Below are 19946 nucleotides of genomic sequence, written 5' to 3' on the forward strand. Positions count from 1 at the left end.
CTGACTCTAAGCTAACTCTGGTGCAGTACATTAAATGTAATCGTTTATGTTTATGTTTATGTTTATGTTTAATACTGTACATGGTCCCATTAAATAAATTAATTAAAAAAAACAAAAACAAAAACAAAAACAAATTTAAAGTGACATATAAATTAGTCACTTTAAATTGAAAAAAAAAACATATATAAAACATATATATATATAATGTAATTGTATAACAAAACACACACACACACACACACACACACATATAATATAATAATATAATAAAGTGACTAATTTATATGTCACTTTAAATTTGTTTTAGTTTTTCTCTCTCTCTCTCTCTCTCTCTCTCTCTCTCTCTCTCTTTCTCTCTCTCTCTATATATATATCATATCTAGTTTATTAATATATAAAAAGACATATTCGAAGTCAACCTGTGTTTTTAGTGTTTTGTCTGGTGGTTGCGCTCAGCTCATGTTTGACCCTCTCGGCGCACGGTAGCAGTGATGTGGCTCAGACAGTAATCTTCCACGTCACTAGGAAGTAGCGGAGAGCCGAGGAGGCAGCTCGTCAAAGGAGCTTCTGGGATTTTTTTTACAGATGTAAATATCCAAAACTGGATATCGAAGGACACACAGGAGGGTATCAGACGTGTTATTAGGTAAGTAACGTGATTTAGTTTCCACTAACACGATGGTGTTTACTCTCTGACCTGTGCTAACAGCTAAGACAGCGAGCTAACGCTGCTGTCCTCCATTTCATTGCTAACCTGCACAGGAGCTAAGCTGGCGTCAGCTAACGTACGCTGGCGAGCGATTCAGTCAAATATCTCAATATAAGTAACTGAACAGTCGACTAACTACGTGTTTGGGTTTTTTACTGAGGCTTTGGTGCACAAGTGTTAACACAGCTAACGCAGGTAACGCTACAGCGGCAGTTAGCTGCTGTGCTAACGCTGCGTGTCACTTTCTTGACTTGACCTGACGAGACTTTGTGAGTGAAGCTGCCTCAGACTGACAGCTCCACACTGCCCTGCTGTGATGACAGTGGTCTGGTTTTAGCGCTGCAAGCAGCAGGTATCTGAAACTTGTTAGTGTGACCTCTTTGCAGGTTGGTCACATCTGTTCAAAGACAGCTCAGCACTCATTGAACTCCTCCGTTTTGTTTCAACTCGAGCCATGACGCACTGTGACACACTTCTCCTCATAACTTTATGTGTTTTATTTAATCACCAAATCAACTTGAGCATGTTTTTATACTTCCAGGAGCATCTCACCACCTGTCTGTAGTGGATAGTGGATCACCTGTAAGCCACACATAGGGCGTACAGCTGGTATCTTAAATGAAATGCTGTGGGTGGAGGTCACTGCAACCAAAACAAGTTGGACACATGTTCGAGATGATTGAGAAGCAGTTACTGGTAACATCTTTAAATACGGACAGATCTAATAACCTGTCTGATGAGGCCTTTATTAAGATGTTTGCCTCATACGACTCAGAGGTAATCCAACTGCTATAGACGCTACGTATGGGCAAAAAAATAGAAGCAATATAAAAATCAAACATACAAGTCGCATCAGCTTCTGGCTTGCCATGCTTGTGTTCACCAATGTTCATAATATGGTTGATCTAGTGGCATTAAAGCAACATGTTCTGCATTATGTATGTCTGGTTACAATTTGGTCTTCATGACACTAAGCGAACATTGTAGTTTCAAGAACGGGTCCACGGATTTTCAAGTCTATTTAAAACAGTACACCACCAATATGTTAATTAAAACAGGTGCTCGGCGTAAACATCCCTCCTGTTCAAAGTGGCTGTGAGATCTCTTCCTTATTATCTTTCCAACGTCAGCGATGAAGTCCAGACTCTAAAAACTGCAACAAAAAAAAAAAACAACTTTCCAGAATTGATCTGAATCTGACGAGGTTCATGTTCGTCAAATCAAGTGAGTATCTTCCTCCGCCTTCTGAGGAAACAAACCTGGAATATAGACACTTGTTTTGAGTAACTCTGCTGAAACCTCATATTGGCTTAAATATTTGTATACAGAACTGTGTATTTTAAACATGCCATGAATGGATCTTTATATGATCAGTATGAAGAGGAGGAATGATTGAGCAAACAACATAACCTGTTTCTATGTACATATGGCCAACTGACTGAAGTGTTTATGACGCCTTAGTTAGTAGAGTTGTTGTTATTAATGTATTGTGTTAACATTTACACTTTTTGATTTTAAAGAACAAGCTACTCTTACATATTTTTATAGTTCTTCTCTTTTTAATTTCCAAGATCTACTTATCTGGTCAAGGCTCTAGAGGGGCTGAAGCATGTCCCAGCATGCTTTGAGTCAGAGAATTGCCCAGGACAGGTCACACATCTGCGGCAGAGCAAACACCAAGAGAACAGAATACATTCACAGCTACTTAGTTTCAAACTGATCTGAAGTGCATTTGTTTTGGTGGATCAGCAAAGACTTTAGTGCTGTGAGGCGACAGTGCTCAAGCTGCAAGCAGTTTCATTCAAATACACAAGAAGTGGTTGTATTCGGTAAATGATGCTTTTAGCTGTATTGTTGACAGTTTTCCAGGAAAAGTAAGTCCTGAAAGTGATACCGGGACTGTTCTCAGTTATAATATGCCCATAAGAAGAGTGGTCTGGTCTCCTATACCTTCTTCGGTTGCTGCAAAGGAAATGAAACATGACCCCGCAGTGCTGTATTCTGCTTTATGCACATGCGGCACAGTAGATTTATCTTGTTAGTTTCTGCATGTCAGCATGTTATAATGCAGATTTTTTTTTTTGTTCAGTCTATGTGGGCGTCTTTGTAGGTATCGCCCACATTGGCTCCACTCACATTTGTGTGAGAAAATGTTTTTCCCAACAATCACTAAACCTACTGAAACTACTGTTTTTCTGTTTTTCATAGGTATTATCCGGTGAGCGACATTCATTGGGATTCTTCTGAGCGGATACAAGCCTAGCAGCAAGATGACGGCTGCAGAGAACGTTTGTTACACTCTGATCAATGTTACGTCTGACTCGGAGCCCCCTTCTGAAGTCAGCCTAAAAACTGATCTAGGTAAGCAATCTCACTGTTACTAAACATATTTCCTCACGTACCTGAATAAAGTATGCCCAAGGGAGATAATCATTTACTAAAACGTCTCTTTCCAACTCACTACAGTGCAGCTGATTAGAATTGAATGTGTGTCTCTCTGTCAGCAATTATTATTTCTGGAGTAATAGTATCTCCAGTGAAAACTGTTTTTGACTGTAACCCATCATAATGCAAATCATAATGCATGCTTCAGGCCTAGCTGAGCACATTTGTAATAATACAATTTCTTCTACAGAAAAGGGGGAGATCAAGGCAAAGACTGAAGCCCTGAAGAAGGTCATCATCATGATCCTGAATGGTGAGAAGTTGCCTGGACTTCTGATGACCATAATCCGCTTCGTGTTACCACTTCAAGACCACACTATCAAAAAGCTGCTGCTGGTCTTCTGGGAGATTGTTCCCAAAACGACCCCGGATGGCAAGCTGCTTCAGGAGATGATCCTGGTCTGTGATGCCTACAGGAAGGTAAAATATCTGCCAACACTGTTGGAATCGTGTGCTTATATATCTATCGAAACAGTAACTAGGACAGAATATTTTGTTTTTAAATCATTATGTGAAATCTCTTTCAATTTCAGGACCTGCAGCATCCCAACGAGTTCATCCGTGGCTCAACTCTGCGTTTCCTGTGCAAGCTGAAGGAGTCCGAGTTGCTCGAGCCTCTTATGCCAGCAATCCGTGCCTGCCTGGAACACCGCCACAGTTATGTGCGCCGCAACGCTGTCCTGGCCATTTACACCATCTACAGGTACAAACTGTTAACTAGTTCATTGTTCAGTCGCTTTTCCACACATATATATATTTTGTACCTATTCATTATTGAACAACAAGCAACTGATGATATTTCTTTGTTTCAGGAACTTTGAACATCTCATCCCAGACGCTCCAGAGTTGATCCATGACTTTCTTGTCAATGAGAAAGATGCCAGCTGCAAGAGAAATGCTTTCATGATGCTGATTCACGCAGATCAGGTCTGTAGCACATTGTCCTTCTCTTTATATTTCTTCAGTTGTGTGCCACTTGACCTGATGTCTAAATTCATCACGTCATTTGAATGTTTCAGGACCGAGCTCTGGATTACCTCAGCACGTGTATTGACCAAGTTCACACTTTTGGTGACATTCTCCAGCTGGTGATCGTGGAGCTGATTTACAAAGTGAGTTGAGCCCTTGTTTGTCAGATTGAAGCTTAACAGCACAACAACATACGACCAGAAGAGCTGCTTTAATGTCTGAGCTCTTGCTGCTTTTGTTCTCTCTTTGTAGGTTTGCCATGCTAACCCGTCTGAGCGTGCCCGGTTTATCCGCTGCATCTACAACCTGCTGCAGTCCTCCAGCCCGGCTGTTAAGTATGAGGCTGCTGGCACTCTTGTAACGCTCTCCAGCGCCCCCACAGCTATTAAGGTACATCACCAAGATTTTGTCAGTATGTCATATAGTATGTTTACTGTTTACACACTACACTTGAGCAGTGATGTGTTTTCCAGTACGGCCTCTTATGTGTTGTGTGCTTTGTTGGACTGCAGGCTGCTGCCCAGTGCTACATTGATTTGATCATCAAGGAGAGCGACAACAACGTGAAGCTGATCGTTCTTGATCGTCTGATCGAACTGAAGGAGCATCCCACTCACGAGCGTGTACTCCAGGTACGATGAATTATGCCTCTGGTTAGTTTTTGCTGCAATAAAATGTCGTGCCTCATTAATCCCAAAGTCCATTACCCTCAATCTCAACAAGTTTCACACACTTTAATAAATACATATACTCGGAGTAGGGAGTAGAGAGAAGGGATGACAAGCAGGAAAGGGCCGCATGTTGAAATTGAACCTGGGCTGCTGTGCTAAGGAGTCGACCATAGCACATGGGGTGTGTGCTCTACCAAGTGAGCTACCTGGGTGCCCCAGATTTTGTTATTTTTAATTACAAAGCAGGTTATGAAGCAGCATTTAGATCAAAACATATCATTTTATGGATATCATATGGATATACACATTAAACTTGTTAGTAGTATTATTTATTATATTGTCATCACCAATGTTTTCTTATCCAGGACCTTGTGATGGACATCCTGCGTGTTCTCAGCACTCCTGACCTCGAAGTCAGAAAGAAGACCTTGCAGCTCGCACTGGACCTCGTTTCATCTCGCAATGTAGAAGAGGTCAGCAGCATTCGCAGCATATCTACTTCTTTGTTTCATGTCAAAGGATGGAAACTAAATAAAAAAATACTGCAAATATACTAACGTCTGTTTGTTTTCCAGTTGGTGATTGTTTTGAAGAAAGAGGTGATCAAGACAAACAACGTAACGGAACATGAAGACACTGATAAGTACAGGCAGCTGTTGGTGCGCACTCTCCACTCCTGCAGCGTGCGCTTCCCTGACATGGCCGCCAACGTCATACCTGTGGTGAGTTTACTATTATATAAGAACATCAAAAGAATATGCTCTGGAAACTTCTCGTAATTTCATAATTATTCCTAATTAATTGATAATTTCTTTCTTAACTTCTTGAGCGAGTGTAGTGGTATATTAAGATTTTTCTCGTGCTGATATAATTTACAGCTGATGGAATTCCTAAGTGACACTAATGAGGCAGCTGCTGCTGATGTGCTCGAGTTTGTACGGGAGGCCATTCAGAGATTTGACAACTTGAGACCCCTCGTCATCGAGAAGATGCTGGAAGTCTTTCACGCCATCAAAACTGTCAAGTAAGACTTCATCGAGGGAAATATTATGCAGTGTCTTGTTTTTTTTTTGTGTGAGTCTCTCCCTAACTTTGGGTTAGTCCATTTGATTTTAGTATATATGGACAAAAAAGATATAAATAGAAAATGTACAAACAAGGTAACTCTTTAGGTTACCGCACACAAGGAACGAGGCTCTGCTCTCTACGTTTGTGTTCTGAATGTTTCTCCTTTGTCACCTTTGACACATTTCAGGATCTACAGGGGAGCGTTGTGGATTTTGGGAGAATACTGCAGCACCAAGGAGGACATCCAGAGTGTGATGACAGAAGTGCGCAGGTCCTTGGGAGAGGTATGTTTGTCCATCATTGTCAGCTTGTAATGCAACACGGGCTTACCCGTCTGTCCCAACTTACCTGAAATTGTCACAAATACCTGACGCGTGTCACTTGCTTGGACAGATCCCGATTGTAGATAACGAGATAAAGAAAGAGACGGGCGAGGTGAAACCAGAGGATGAAGTGAGTGCAGCTCCGGCCCAGAAGCTGGTGACAGAGATGGGTACCTATGTGACACAGAGTGCTCTCAGCTCCAACAGGCCTTCAAAGAAAGAAGAGGATAGGTAATGAAAACATTTAAAAACAATTAATATTGTAATTTACCTGTAATATTCCATTGATTGTATGGAGTTTGGGTATCTTACCATTCAATAAACACTGAGTTTTGTTGTTCCAGACCTCCTCTCAGAGGCTTCCTGATGGATGGAGACTTCTATGTGGCAGCATCTCTGGCCACCACACTGACCAAAGTGGCCTTGCGCTATGTTGCTATTGTTCAAGACAAAAAGAAACAAAATGTAAGTTCACTGAATGTCAAACTGTTGTTAAAAATTATCACACCAGCTGTCTGTTTCTCTAATCCCTACTGTCTTGCTGTCCATCTCAGTCATTTGTTGCGGAGGCCATGCTGATCATGGTCACTGTGCTGCACCTGGGCAAGTCCTCGCTGCCCAAGAAGCCAATTACAGACGATGATGTGGATCGCATCTCGCTGTGCCTCAAGGTCCTGTCAGAGTGCTCACCACTTATGAATGACATTTTCAACAAGGAGTGCCGCAAATCCCTGTCACATATGCTGACTGTCAGACTGGAGGAAGAGAAGCTGTCACAGAAGGTAATGACCGCTGACTCAGTGGGCTGAACTCAACCTCCTGACAAGTAAAACACATTTTAGGTGTTAATTGCATATTTTTGGACCCAGTCCTCGTGTATTAATATTGCAAATGCACATTTATGTTTGTAGAATGTGTGATGGTAGCTTTCTGACCTTCGTATCCAACATTAATAAATGAGGGTTTTACTTGACAGGAACGTTCACTGTCACTGCAGTTTTTGTGTCAGATTATTCCCCTGAAAAATAACCATGTGCTTTTCTTATTCCGTCCACAGAAAGAATCTGAGAAACGTAACGTAACAGTGCAGGCAGACGACCCAATCTCCTTCATGCAGCTGACAGCCAAAAACGAGATGACTTCTAAGGAGGACCAGTTCCAGCTCAGTCTGCTGGCTGCTATGGGCAACACTCAGAGGAAGGAGGCTGCTGATCCCCTGGCTTCAAAACTCAATAAGGTAGACCACAAGTCCTGCAGGAGACTCATTTGGGGCTGTAAATATTACCTCTGCTTGGACATTAAATGTGTTTTTGTTTTGAAAATGTGCCCATTTATTGTTGCAGCCATAATGCATAAATATTTTAAGACCTTTGTCTCAGAGGATTGTGCTGCTTTTGAATGCATGGTGGGAAAGTTGTTCCTGTTTGTATGTGTTTGGATTTTACAAACAGACTGCTGTTCAGTTGTGGAATGTGACCTATGTTAGTGATATTTATTAAGTTTCTCTTTTATTTTGGTTATGGATGTAATTGTTTTTCATACGAGGACGCACAGCTACAGCTGCTGGAACCCTCTTAATCACTCACTGCGAGGAATTTAGTTATATTTATAATTGTGATTAATTTTTGTCTAATCTAGGTGACCCAGCTGACAGGCTTCTCAGACCCAGTGTATGCTGAAGCCTACGTTCATGTCAACCAGTATGACATTGTGTTGGATGTGCTGGTGGTCAACCAGACCAGTGATACTCTCCAGAACTGCACCCTTGAGCTGGCCACTTTAGGTTCGTTCATTTTCTACTTCACTGGACAATTTGTGTACAGGTTCTCTTCTCTAGAAGTGTTCAAGCATCACATTTGGGTTTCCATGTTGCGATACGTTTGCAATTTGAATCATCCATCCTACAGGTGATCTCAAGTTGGTCGAGAAGCCTTCGCCTCTAACTCTGGCTCCTCACGATTTTGCTAACATCAAGGCCAACGTCAAGGTGGCTTCTACTGAGAATGGAATTATATTTGGCAACATTGGTAAGAGAATCATTTTGTATCTATTTTGTTTGTGTTTGTTTTTGGTCTGTAGCCAGAGCACGGTTACTTATTTGTGCTGATTGTTTCGTCTCAGTCTACGATGTGTCAGGAGCTGCTAGCGACAGAAACTGCGTCGTCCTCAGCGACATCCACATCGACATCATGGATTACATCCAGCCAGCTTCCTGCACCGACGCAGAATTCAGACAGATGTGGGCAGAGTTTGAGTGGGAAAACAAGGTAAGCTTTGCATGTGTACTTTGTGGCCAGTTCCCCAAAACCGACCGGCTATTTTTTCTTTTTTCGGCATCATGACTCAGACGTGTTGTTCCGTAGTTTTCTCAACTTCCTTTTATTTAAGGGAACATGTTGATTTACATTCAACATGTCAAATCAATAACGATGTTAAGGAAAATGAAGAAAACATGAGAACTGAAGAGGATCCTTTCTTTGTTGTAGGTGACGGTGAACACCAACATTACAGATCTGAACGATTACCTACAGCATATCCTCAAGTCCACCAACATGAAGTGTCTGACTCCAGAGAAGGTTGGTATGAGACATTACAAACAGCAGAGCAAAGAATGTAGATCAGGTTTTAAAGCTCACAGGACTCAAAGATAAATGAAATCAAGCTTTTTGTGCTGCAGCATATTGAGAGGCCTTTGTTGTAGTCCTATTATAACTGCCTGTAATACATCTATGTGTATGTAATCTAGCATAAGTCCGCACCACATATTAGTTGTTGATGTGTTGTGCCATATTCTCAACTATTTTCTTTTTGTCCTAAAATCCAGGCTCTGTCTGGCTTCTGTGGCTTCATGGCTGCCAACCTTTATGCTCGTTCTATCTTCGGAGAAGACGCCCTGGCTAATGTCAGCATCGAGAAGCCCATCCACCTGGGGCCTGACGCACCCGTCAACGGACACATACGCATTAGAGCCAAAAGTCAGGTGGGTCACAGCTGCTGCACCATGAGCCCTAATACATCTGAGAAATAAGGGCTTGGATGAATTTATTTTCTCTAAAGCAATGAATTAAATGGACTGAATGGACTGGAAAAGTGAATAAATAAAAATAACCCCTTACATGATGTCAAAGCTTAATGCTCTTACGGGTATGTATAAAGTCTGTTAATATATATAGTCTATTAAATAAATTCTTCTCCTTCGTTTCACAGGGAATGGCCTTGAGCCTCGGCGACAAAATCAACCTCTCCCAAAAAAAGACAAATGTCTGAGCCCCCTCTGATCCAGCTGATCCCTCTGACTTTGTAAAAGTCACTTGCTGTTCTCTCGTATCGCCCATCATCTTCAGCCTTTTATCACAGCAGATTAAGAACTCTATATGATCAGTTGCTTCTGTGCTTTCTTCTTTTTTATTATTATTATTTACCATCACCTCTGTCTGAAAACTACATCTCAGTAATGTTCTTTCCTTGTCCTGTTTAATTTTCAATAAACACATGTATTAAAAGAATGAGACAACTTTGCTCCGTACTGCATTCATTGATTTATATGCATTTAATTTAATTTTGACACTTTATATGTATTTTAGTAAAGTTCATGATTTCTCTTTGTCAACTTTACTGATTACTGTTTTTACTTTTACTATCTAAATTATGAGGTGAAAATCTACAGTAGCTTCAGACAAAGGGTCTTGTTAATCGTTATTATTCCTTTATTTAACCTTTATACTACTTTGTTCATAAGTTCCATTTTAAATGTTTTAATTCTTGTAGTGTGACATGAATTTTTAAAGAACTCTGAACTAGTTAATCATCACATAAGACTTCTAAAAAGACAATTTGGCCCCCTTAATAAAGGAGATGGAGATTAAGTAAATTAGAGGGTGATTCTGCTAACCACACTGAAGTAACTGTTTGAAGTATAAAGTACAAAGTTTGGTTGAACACTCTGTGAACTCTGTAAAGTTCCACTGTACATGTTGCGTGATCGTAGATATTTAATAAGTGATGTCAAAGAGGATTGTTACGGTGTCCTAAAGTGAAGGGACTCCCGCCTGGAGCTCCTGCTGTGTCCAGCTTCATAGCTCCAGGCTCTAATTAGAATTCCTCAGACACCTCTTGTGATATCTTGCGGTGTGAAAATGATTGGATTTTGTTCTGTCGGTACTCCCAAATTGTCAAGAAGACTCTGAAACGCCTACATATGCTTAGGCAGGGACATGATGTCTTAACCTAGGATGAGCTACTGCAGTGATTTCAAAGGTACTCTCAAAGCCATTTGCAAGTTCTACTGTCACTGTGATAATGAGATGGAGATGGATTAGTGCTGGCGCAGACATACATATTCCACTTGCCCTCCTGTTTATAATTTATGAGTAAAGGGACATTTCTGGGAATATGCCATATTAAAGGGTCACAGTCCTGGTCATACATTTACAGTATTTGTGAAATGTGACTCTCTAGGGGGTTAGATAAAGGCTGAAAGGTGGCTCTGAGGTCAGAACTTCAGCTGTAAAAATAAACAGTTGGCTATCTGGCAGCACTGTCACTGCCAAGCTACTGCTCACAGTGTGTGGCCTCTTTGGATTTAAAGTAGATATTGCCCATAATTATTACAACCACAGCTAAACTCCATAACCTAAGATCTGAGCATCTCTGTTTCCGTAATGATTTTCTCTATTGGAGAGTTATCATGTAGGCAGAGAGTACTGTCCTCACTGAGGGTTCACATACTTTAATGCCTCATATTTATATCAGTGTCTGTGGAACAGTCATTTTATAGTGCCTTTATTATATTTTACATCAAGGCCGGTGTCAAAGCGACTTCTGCTTCCATCCTCTAAGGTATCAGTGCAATATTGTATTTCAGTGGACACTGATGTTTTTACGGATGCCTGTCCTGCGTTTTATTACAAGAATTCTTGCAGCAATTATATTTCATAGATGCCAACAAACGATACTTTAAACACACATAAGTGAAGCTGAAGCCTTACCACTGTCAGTGCTGTACATACCTACTAAGTATTACATTTATTGTATTTAAAAAAAGCTGTTGATCAAGATTATGAAGAATACTTGAAGTGCACAGTTTCAGGTCCAGCCTCTTTCTTTTGACACTAGGTGGCGCCACAGGTGTCAAAGCAGACAGTGTGGCGCTATTCTGCATAGAAGCCTATAATCCTGTAGTGAGATTTGTCATAACATGACATATAATTGACATGTTGACATAATACAAGCCGTGCTTGTACATACTGTGAAGTAAAGTCTGTCATTTTAATCTGCTATTTTCAGTGACAAAGAGTCCATCACTTTATTTTCACCTTATGACACCGCTTCAAGTAGAAACATAAAGCAGGTCAAAGTCTTTATAATTATAGATGACTTTAGAAAGCAAACCATTCACCCAATAAAGACTGAGAATAACAGATATGAGTACATTTGTCTGTGTGTGTGTGTGTGTGTGTGTGTGTGTGTGTGTGTGTGTATTCACAAATATTTTCCTCACCCCTTTGTATGGCCCGATTCTAGCCTGTTTTCTTTCTTCATCATATGGGGTTTTGGGTTTTGGTTTCGGTGTGATTTACCCTCAGCGACATTTACAGTAATTCCTGGCTCTTACTGGGAAGTACCTGATGTAGAAAAATATTTTTTTTTTAAATGTGATCTGTTTTCAAAATGTGTTGCATCAATTTGTGCACTTCCCACCGTGCAATGCAGACACTTTCCATGTGCTGCAATAAATCATTGCGTTTATGAAGACATAAGAATGAAGCAGTGAGTCTCAGACGTCTGCATCCTCGGATCTTCTCAGTGTCTCAGTTACAGCATAATGAGAAAACTCTACTAGTGGGAGAACAAAATATCTTTGTCATTATCTTTCAAAAATGACCTGATTTCCCTTTGGGGATGAATAAAGTCATCTATCTAAATGATCATGAAAATGATTTGAGATTTGAAACACTGGTCATCTTATTTCTGCTTGCTTTGTGAGATTTGGACAGTAGAAGTGAAGTCAGCATCTTTCAATAAATAATTCACCAAATTGTGAAGTGAAGTGATTTCATGGTTTGTGGAAAGTGGGAAAAGTTTGCATATAAGATAGTGCATGTAAAAATAAAAACGTTATGTTCACATTATTGATGTTGGCTGCTGCAGGCCACTTTTATATCATCACTGTATGATTGCTTGTAACTACAGTAAGCGTGTGTGTGCGTGTGTGTGTGTGTGTGTGCAGGCTGTGTTTGAGGAGGGCAGGAATGTGACTGCAGGGGTGTGTGGTATTAGTCTGTGGTACAAGGCTGCAGGGTGGGTTAAGACTGTGTGTGTGTGTGTGTGTGTGTGTGTGTGTGTGTGTGTGTGTGTGTGTGTGTTGAGGCAGTCACACACACCGCCTGTAGAAGAGCCCCTAGCGCCAGACATTAGTACTGGCCTGGCTGATTACTCCTACTATCGGATCCACAGCTTAAACATCGCAGTGTTGTCGAGGCTCAAACACGGTCCGGCTTATGGACAGGCGCGCGTAGCTCCGGGACCCCCTTCCTCCTCCTCTCCTCCTTCTCCTCCTCCTCCTCCTCTTTTCTCTTATCTTATCCGTGCACTTAACGGACTACACACCGACGACTCCTTTATTTTTTTTTATTTTTATTTTTTTTTTCTTCTATTTTGGCACATCTCTGTGCTCCAGTCTCTCTCCACTGCGGGGCCTCTTCAGTTTACAGGAGAAGAGAAAAAAAAAAAAAAAAAAAAAAAAAAAAAAGTGGGTGTTTGCTGCTCACTGTGTTCCGGCAGCAGCAGCAGCGGCGGCGGCGGCGGCGGCGAGCGCAGCGAAGTGTCCTCGATGGCAGGCTGGAAGGACGGCTCGGTGCAGGAGAAGTATCGGCTGGTTGTGGTCGGAGGCGGTGGTGTCGGGAAATCAGCCCTGACTATCCAGTTTATTCAGGTCAGTGTGCGCTCAGATTCACTTGCTTTGATTTCCGAAAACACACACACAGAGAGAGAGGGAGAGAGGTGAGGAGAGTAAGGGGGGAGGCCAGACCAGACACGGGAACCCCGTTAGCGGATACCGGGGTCTATTTTTCTTCTCCGCCACTTTTGCCGAGGCCCTGCAACTCTTTCCCCGAGGAGTTGTTAGAAGATGTTAAAGCTTGTGTTTGTTAAAGTATTAAACGACCGAGGACGGCTGTCACTTTAAACACGACGATTTCCGAGACATCCACTTCCACTTTGCACTTTAATAGCCGCTAAGTCTAAAGAGAAAGGAAAGTGGGTCTACGGAGCTCCTGAGTCCTGTTTCATTAGTAAGTAAAGGGAGCGGATTTAGAGTCCAGCTCTGAGATTTTTAGTCTGCAGTGGCCTGCTGAGCCAGAAACTTCAAGTAGGAGACAACAGTGAAGAGAGAGACAGGGGGGGGGGAAGTTGCACAACAATCCCATTTAGTCGCATTGGAGTAGTGCAGAACAGGACTTGTTTGAGATCCTTCAAAGTGGACCACATCTCTTTAGAAATATGTGAAATATTCTTAGAAACTTTTACTGCCACCTCCACCTTGTCCCCTCACACACACACACACATGAGAGACAATGTCTTCATATGTTTTTTATTTGAGAATTCATCCGTGTCACATGTGAAAAGCATGTAAACAGTCTCCCTCCTGTCCTCTGGTTGCATTCCAGCACACTGCAGACATGGCCTGCCTTGCTTTGACCTTCCACGCTTTTTTATAATGCTCATTTAGGCAAGGGGCTCCTTTTCCTAAAAGCCCACACACACACACACACACACACTGCATGAAAGAGATGACAAACTTTGCCCTTTGCCTCGTGTGTGTGTGTGTTCTCCCCCCTTCTCGTGTCACCGTGTTACTGACCAGACTGCAGGCAGCTGCATGTCTCCACACTGTCAGACAATAGTGGGCTGGCACACGCTTCAGAGTAGGGGTTAAAAGCTTGTGTGTGTGTGTGTGTGTGTGTGTGTGTGTGTGTTTTGGAAGGAGTGGAGGGGGGCTTGTGTCTAATGAGGGTTCAAAAAGCTCATTAACTGCATACCAAGTAAAGAGGGATCAGATAGCTGTGGCACAGATTTTTGCCATAGCACACTGACCCCGACTGACCTGAAGCAGGGGAGCATTTAAAGCCAGAATACGAGACGATTTCACTTGTATTGTAAGTTTGTGTGGTTTTTCCTCATTCGGAGTGCAAAATGACCACGCGCCGCTGCAGATAGCAGCAGGGTCGTCTCAGAAATGTCGTGACTCGTGGATAAAAGATCAAACTTGACATCGGCTCTTTCTTAAAAGAGCTTGCTGTATGTATCGGTGCGTTAATGTTGGATCACATGCAAACAGAGGTGCTGCAGGAGGCTGCATAATGGACAGCCGTGCCAGCGATGGACTGAGTCAAAAGCCCGTTCTTGAATTACCTGAAGCGTATGATTTCTCGTGGGTGAGCGAGTTCAGCACTACCTGTTACAGTCGAGCTGTCTGCATCGTGTCCTCCCCATAGATTTAACACGGGAGGTAAACAGTAAAGCGCATCAGTCTTTTTCTTAAGCATTGATCTGGGAGTTTTATGTACTTTGACTGTGGCCCACGGTTAGTTTCCTCTCTTTCTCTGGCATATCTGCTGCTGTAAAAAAAGAGAGAGAGCGATTCGAGATGTTGACAGCAAGAGGAGGACCTACATCCTCATCAGAAGTTTCTAGAAGTCGCCTGCCAAGGGGAAAAGACCTAACAGCTGGTTGTGAATTCGAGGCTTTCCCTAGAATGGTGTTGAGTGTTAGGATGTTGTGAGGTCGATTGGGGTGGGGGGTCTGAGTCAGGCTGGTTGGGTTAATGGTCACGGACCATGTGGAATTTGGCCCTTTGGCAGAGGAAGTCCCTCTACTGCTGCTCTCAGGGCCTTCTAGTTTGGTATGGAAAAACATGACCTGCCTCCTGAATCACTGGAGCTACGTGTGTGTGTGTGTGTGTGTGGAAAATCTTGACAGAGTATTAGGTTCAGCGTTATGTGTTTTTGTTGTAATTTATACCAAGAAAGATTCCAGTTTTATTACACACATAATAAAATGTAACACATTTTACAGTTTAGAACAGTCCCCCTGTACGCGCATATCAACAAACAGTGCGTCAAAAGTCTCTTACTTTGAAACTCTTTTATCAGTTTGAGCTGCTGAGCTGACAAACAGTCCCGCAACACTTTGTCCACAAACAGTATTTGCCTCCATTTCTTATGGATATGGTTTCCACCAATTTTCACAACCATAAAAATGATTTAAAGTTGTGTGCTTGGCTTCTGGTTTGATCATTTATCATCATTTGATGTGTTGTCATCAAGTACAGTAGGTAAGTAGTTACTTTGGCCAGTAAAAATACGCTACTAATAGTCTGCTTCTGCTGTCCAAGTATGATTTAATGTAGAGGGGGTGCGCCAATAGTTTGAATATCCACAAGGGTCTTTTTTTGTTGCGTCATGTGTTTTTGTGTGCAGAAATGTATGTATGTGTGTGTGTGTGTGTCAGCGCTGAATGTGGGTGACCCTAAAACATTAACAGTTTTTACAAGCATGTTTCAGTGTGTTTTAAACATTTTCAATACCAAAGCTCATACAACACCTGAGTTTTTATGCTCATACCCCAAAAACTGGCTTAGTTTGACAAAGGTAAACATATTTGACAAAGGTAAAACCCCCCTTTTAATTTAGAAAAAATAGAGCAAACTCAATGATTTAAAGTTTGTTTCACCACAAGCAGCTGTACAAAAAATGCCCACAAAAACAGTTACAAAACAAGTAAACAAGACCATGAATCATTTCATGCCAATTTCTGATTCAACATTTCAGTCATTTCTCGAAAAAGTACTGAGGTTCTCCACCCAGTCCTAATCTTCTTGATGGAGCTGAGCGGAGTCTAAGACAGAAACCAACTCCCCAAAAACCGACTACTGTGCTGAAGCAGGGATTTCTGGGAGTCTAGGAGGATAAAAGATGATGTCGCTAGCAATAACAGAGTAGCAGGTCCCCGGGAACTGCCAGCCACCCTAATGCCAACCAGTTGACTCAAGCTGAAATAGCATGAGGATGACATAACATTGAGTCATCTGACAAAAGTTGTGGCACACAGTGCGATGTTTAATGTGACGTCTGTTAGGGAGGAAGCGTCCCAAGTAAGGGAAAACATGACTCACATTGACCATGTGAAGACTGCGTGCGTGTGTGTGTGTGTGTGTGTGTGTGTGTGTGTGTGCGTGTGTTTCTGTAGTTTTGCTTTTATCCCAGAAATAATGGCACGTCAAAAAACTTAAAACAGAGTAACCAAAGCTGCTACCGGAATGATGAGATGTTTTGGGATCTGATTGCCGGCTTGAAAAAGCATGGCGTTGCTTTGCTCACATGCTTGCTAATATTAGTGCGATGGCAGCCGTCGGCAGTGGAGGTTCATGCACGAGAGCAAAGATCCAGACAGATTAGTTGAAGATTTTTGTAGACCTCACATGGATTTACAGCTAAAGCGCCTAAGTGACCTTTCTTTTTCTCTCTTATACTCCAATTCCATTTCCACATATCTCGCATATTTCTCTAGCATGGCTTTGGTTACTTAGATATGAGGTCATTTAGGAGGAATGTTGCCATAAGAAGTTATTCAATAGAATAAACATGGATTTGAAGGGCAGCCCTCCTTGGGCATGTGGAGGCAAGGTGCGGTAATCATAAGAGTTTTGAAGTTGAATGCGGTGGGCGCCATTTCATGTGCATTTCTCAGAAACAGCCACAGGTGGTTAGTCAAAGTGTTTGCAGCGACACTTTTTGTGTGCGTGTTTGTCATATAGTTTAGAGGTTTTTGTCGCATGTAACACCACACACGCTCACACACAGCCCATTTTTAGATACAGGCAGTTTTTTAACTTTCTGTCTGGCTCAGTGATATGTCACATGCCATACCGCTGAGTGCAAACAATTCCATTTATATTCTGACCGCCGTCTCTTCATCTCCTGATATCTCTGAACCAAATGACAGTATGCTCAGTTTTCGAGTGAGGTTTTGCAGCTGTGGCAGGTTGCGTGCGTGTAAGTGTGTGTGTGTGATGTGAGGCCAGGTGATGAGAGAACATTATTTGTTTAACTCTGTAGGAGGGTCACCTGTTGATTTCTCACAGACCAAAACCACAATTAGAGCACATAAGCCCTTCATTGGTTTTCACCTCTCGGCACCGTGTCACCTGGAGAAAAAAAGGCTTCGCAGCTGCTATTACAAAAATATAAATTGCAAACAGTTCCTGTAGACCTACTGTTTTTGTGAATGGTTTCGCAATCACTTCGCTTGTGAATCAGTCACGCGGTTGATAATATCAGCATGCAAAAAAATGAAACAAATCTCTAAACACTGTTGTGCAGCTTCTACAAAATACATAACCCTCATTTTAATATCCACTTCATGTTATTGTGCTCCAGCAATAACTTAACAGTCATATTCAAAATGATAGCTTGCATGCACTGAGCACAGTGCCACAAAGTGCTTTATTTTTCTTTATGAAAAGTTAAGTTAAAGTAAAAGTTATTTTAACGTAATTCTAAAGTAACTCAATATTAACCAAATTGCTATTATAGAAAAATCAATTTCTGAAACCAAAACACTATCAGATGAGCCCAGTTCACGAGCAGGGTCGGATAACTTGCATTCATTAAAATCGACCTCAAATGCAAGTTTATCCTGCGTCCTTGTGTTGTCGTTTGTTTTTTTTGAAAGGGTAACTTGTAACTCTGCTGTGATGTGAAAACATTTCAAGTTTTTGGAAATTTAATCACCAAACAGCCTAAACCAGCCATTTGTGCTCGTCTATGAAAGTATGTATCTGTTCTCTTTTTTTAAGATGTCACCATGCAAGTGTACATACTTAAATATACATCAATACAAGCTCTGGTTAGATATAGTCTTTTATAAATATATTTCTAAATACAGTCTCGTCTGATCAGTCAGGTATGAAGTGACTGTGCAATACTGAAGGTTGCGTACATAACTCTAGACACAGTCATTTGTTAGTTGCCTGCATGGTTGGGTTTGTGAGGTGTGTGGAAGTTGGCATCTGGTAGCAACAGTAGAAGGAAGTAGATATTTGGCTTCTGATTTTTTAAATTGAATTATATAATTAAAGACCATAGCTACTGTATATCATACACAGGGACATCAGGGTGGATACGACACTGCTTTGCCATGCGTCGTTCCCTGCTGGATGTTGTTTCTGTAGCACCATCATCCGACCTAAACATACACTTAATTAATAAATATCTAAATCTATAGTGACGATTGGTATCATATATATAGTGTGAACAGTCTTGCTGCCCAGAGGATGAACCATTTCTACTTAGACATAGCTCTTTCTCTTGCGGCCCCCACAAAAATTCCACCTTAAACACAATATCCTGATGGACAGCCCTGTGTGAGTGCATTCATACTTTCTAATTCAGAATTAGGTAGATAAACCCTCCAATACCACCCACAGGAGCATCTCAGAATAGTTATCTGCTGATTAAATACAGTGAGCTCAGTATATTTTTGTCTATGCCAGACAAACATGAACAGTGCAGCACCAAGAATACTAGTGAGACTTTATGTTTTTAGTCTTGTTTAAATACATGAATAAATACAATCCCGTTGCCTAGGTCATTTACTTGAATGTGGCAAAATGCCGAGCAGCACACCATAGGAATGCTCATGCAAAAGGGAGTTCAGGATCTGTAAAGACACTCCCACCCATCTGGGAAAGCTCAAGAGACTAGCGGGTCATCCCTTTTGCTCCAAGCTAACGAGAAACTAATGACTACCCAGGGAAGCAAGACCACTCCTCATCAACTCAATAGCTCAACGTGTAGTAAAAAACTTATTACAACATGAGGCACAATTGGATTAGTGTATATTTTTGTGGTTGATTCTCATTCTATAAGTTGTACCAGTGTTTTACTAGGGAGGAACAGATTTACGCTTTATACATATATTTCAATATTATTTCATTCTCCTTTGCGTCTGTTTCTTCTGTGACTTCCATCAGCCTATACTTGTTTACACATGTTGACTAAAGTTGGCTCGGATTCATGCACGCGTTCATCCGCACACACAGGCATATAAAGTATATACCAATACTTACAAGCGAAAAAACAATGGATGTTGCCTTTGTACGTGTGTTTCCTCATTCTGAGTTCTCTTATCGTACGTGTTTGCTATGAATGAGCGGTTGTGTTTTTCTGAAGAATTATGTTAGTGTTTACACAGTCATTTCCTTGTTAAATGAGTGTTACTTGCAGCTGTACCATATATAATATCTGGCAGGGGTGAACACATGACACATTTCTCAAGGCAACAGAAATGCCAGCGGTTAATAGAATTTATCCATCCAGCTCATCCACTCACACTCTGAGTCATTGAATGCAACAGTAAGAGGAGCTCAGTGAAATATTATCATTTGTAGGGCTACTATCAAAGGAAAATCTTTTAAAGGTGATGAGGTCAAAAAATTGTTGTAAGTTGGATGGTGGGAGTGATCATGTGCTCTTAATACCAGTTCCCATTTATCATTCCTGGTGAAGGTGTGATCCAGTATGTTGCCTTCCAGACATTACCTATCTAAGATCAGATGATAATTTCAGTCACTCCCATCTCTCTCCCTCTGTGTCTCTCTACCTCTCCGCAGAAGCTACAAGAAAGAGTAATACTAATGAATGCTGTAGCGTGTATGTACAAGTCAGAATCTGGGGGGAAAAAAACACTGAGGGCATGCTC

The 19946-nt window shown here is 41.5% G+C and overlaps 2 protein-coding genes across 2 annotated transcripts in view; both read left to right on the forward strand.

Annotated features, from left to right (window-relative positions):
- The first annotated feature begins 492 nt into the window (after nt 1–492).
- On the forward strand, nt 493–9700 carry copb1 (COPI coat complex subunit beta 1). The gene is made up of 22 exons (XM_010731053.3): nt 493–646; nt 2918–3070; nt 3345–3574; nt 3688–3857; nt 3967–4081; nt 4174–4266; nt 4376–4513; nt 4636–4755; nt 5160–5267; nt 5370–5516; nt 5673–5818; nt 6050–6146; nt 6256–6416; nt 6530–6650; nt 6740–6967; nt 7243–7422; nt 7824–7968; nt 8093–8212; nt 8307–8452; nt 8672–8761; nt 9010–9165; nt 9393–9700. The coding sequence occupies exons 2-22, from the start codon at nt 2980–2982 to the stop codon at nt 9450–9452; spliced, it is 2862 nt and encodes a 953-aa protein (XP_010729355.1). The 5' UTR covers nt 493–646; nt 2918–2979; the 3' UTR covers nt 9453–9700.
- Nucleotides 9701–12568: 2868 nt separating this feature from the next.
- The window catches only part of rras2 (RAS related 2), a 31012-nt gene continuing 23634 nt past the window's right edge, over nt 12569–19946 (forward strand). The window contains exon 1 of the mRNA XM_010731041.3: nt 12569–13119. Within this exon, the coding sequence (XP_010729343.1) occupies nt 13018–13119 (102 nt within the window). The 5' untranslated portion in view covers nt 12569–13017. The remainder of the gene's footprint in view (nt 13120–19946) is intronic.

This window comes from Larimichthys crocea, chromosome VIII (genome assembly GCF_000972845.2).
Source record: "Larimichthys crocea isolate SSNF chromosome VIII, L_crocea_2.0, whole genome shotgun sequence".
Taxonomy (NCBI): Eukaryota; Metazoa; Chordata; class Actinopteri; family Sciaenidae; genus Larimichthys; species Larimichthys crocea.

What these genes read in the sequence shown, in the direction of transcription:
- copb1 (XM_010731053.3), top strand. Translation starts at nt 2,980, where the DNA reads ATGACGGCTGCAGAGAACGTTTGTTACACTCTGATCAATGTTACGTCT. An exon ending in AAGAGAAGCTGTCACAGAAG is followed by an intron (nt 6,968 to 7,242) that starts GTAATGACCGCT and finishes TTCCGTCCACAG; the next exon opens with AAAGAATCTGAGAAACGTAA. An exon ending in AGTTTGAGTGGGAAAACAAG is followed by an intron (nt 8,453 to 8,671) that starts GTAAGCTTTGCA and finishes TCTTTGTTGTAG; the next exon opens with GTGACGGTGAACACCAACAT.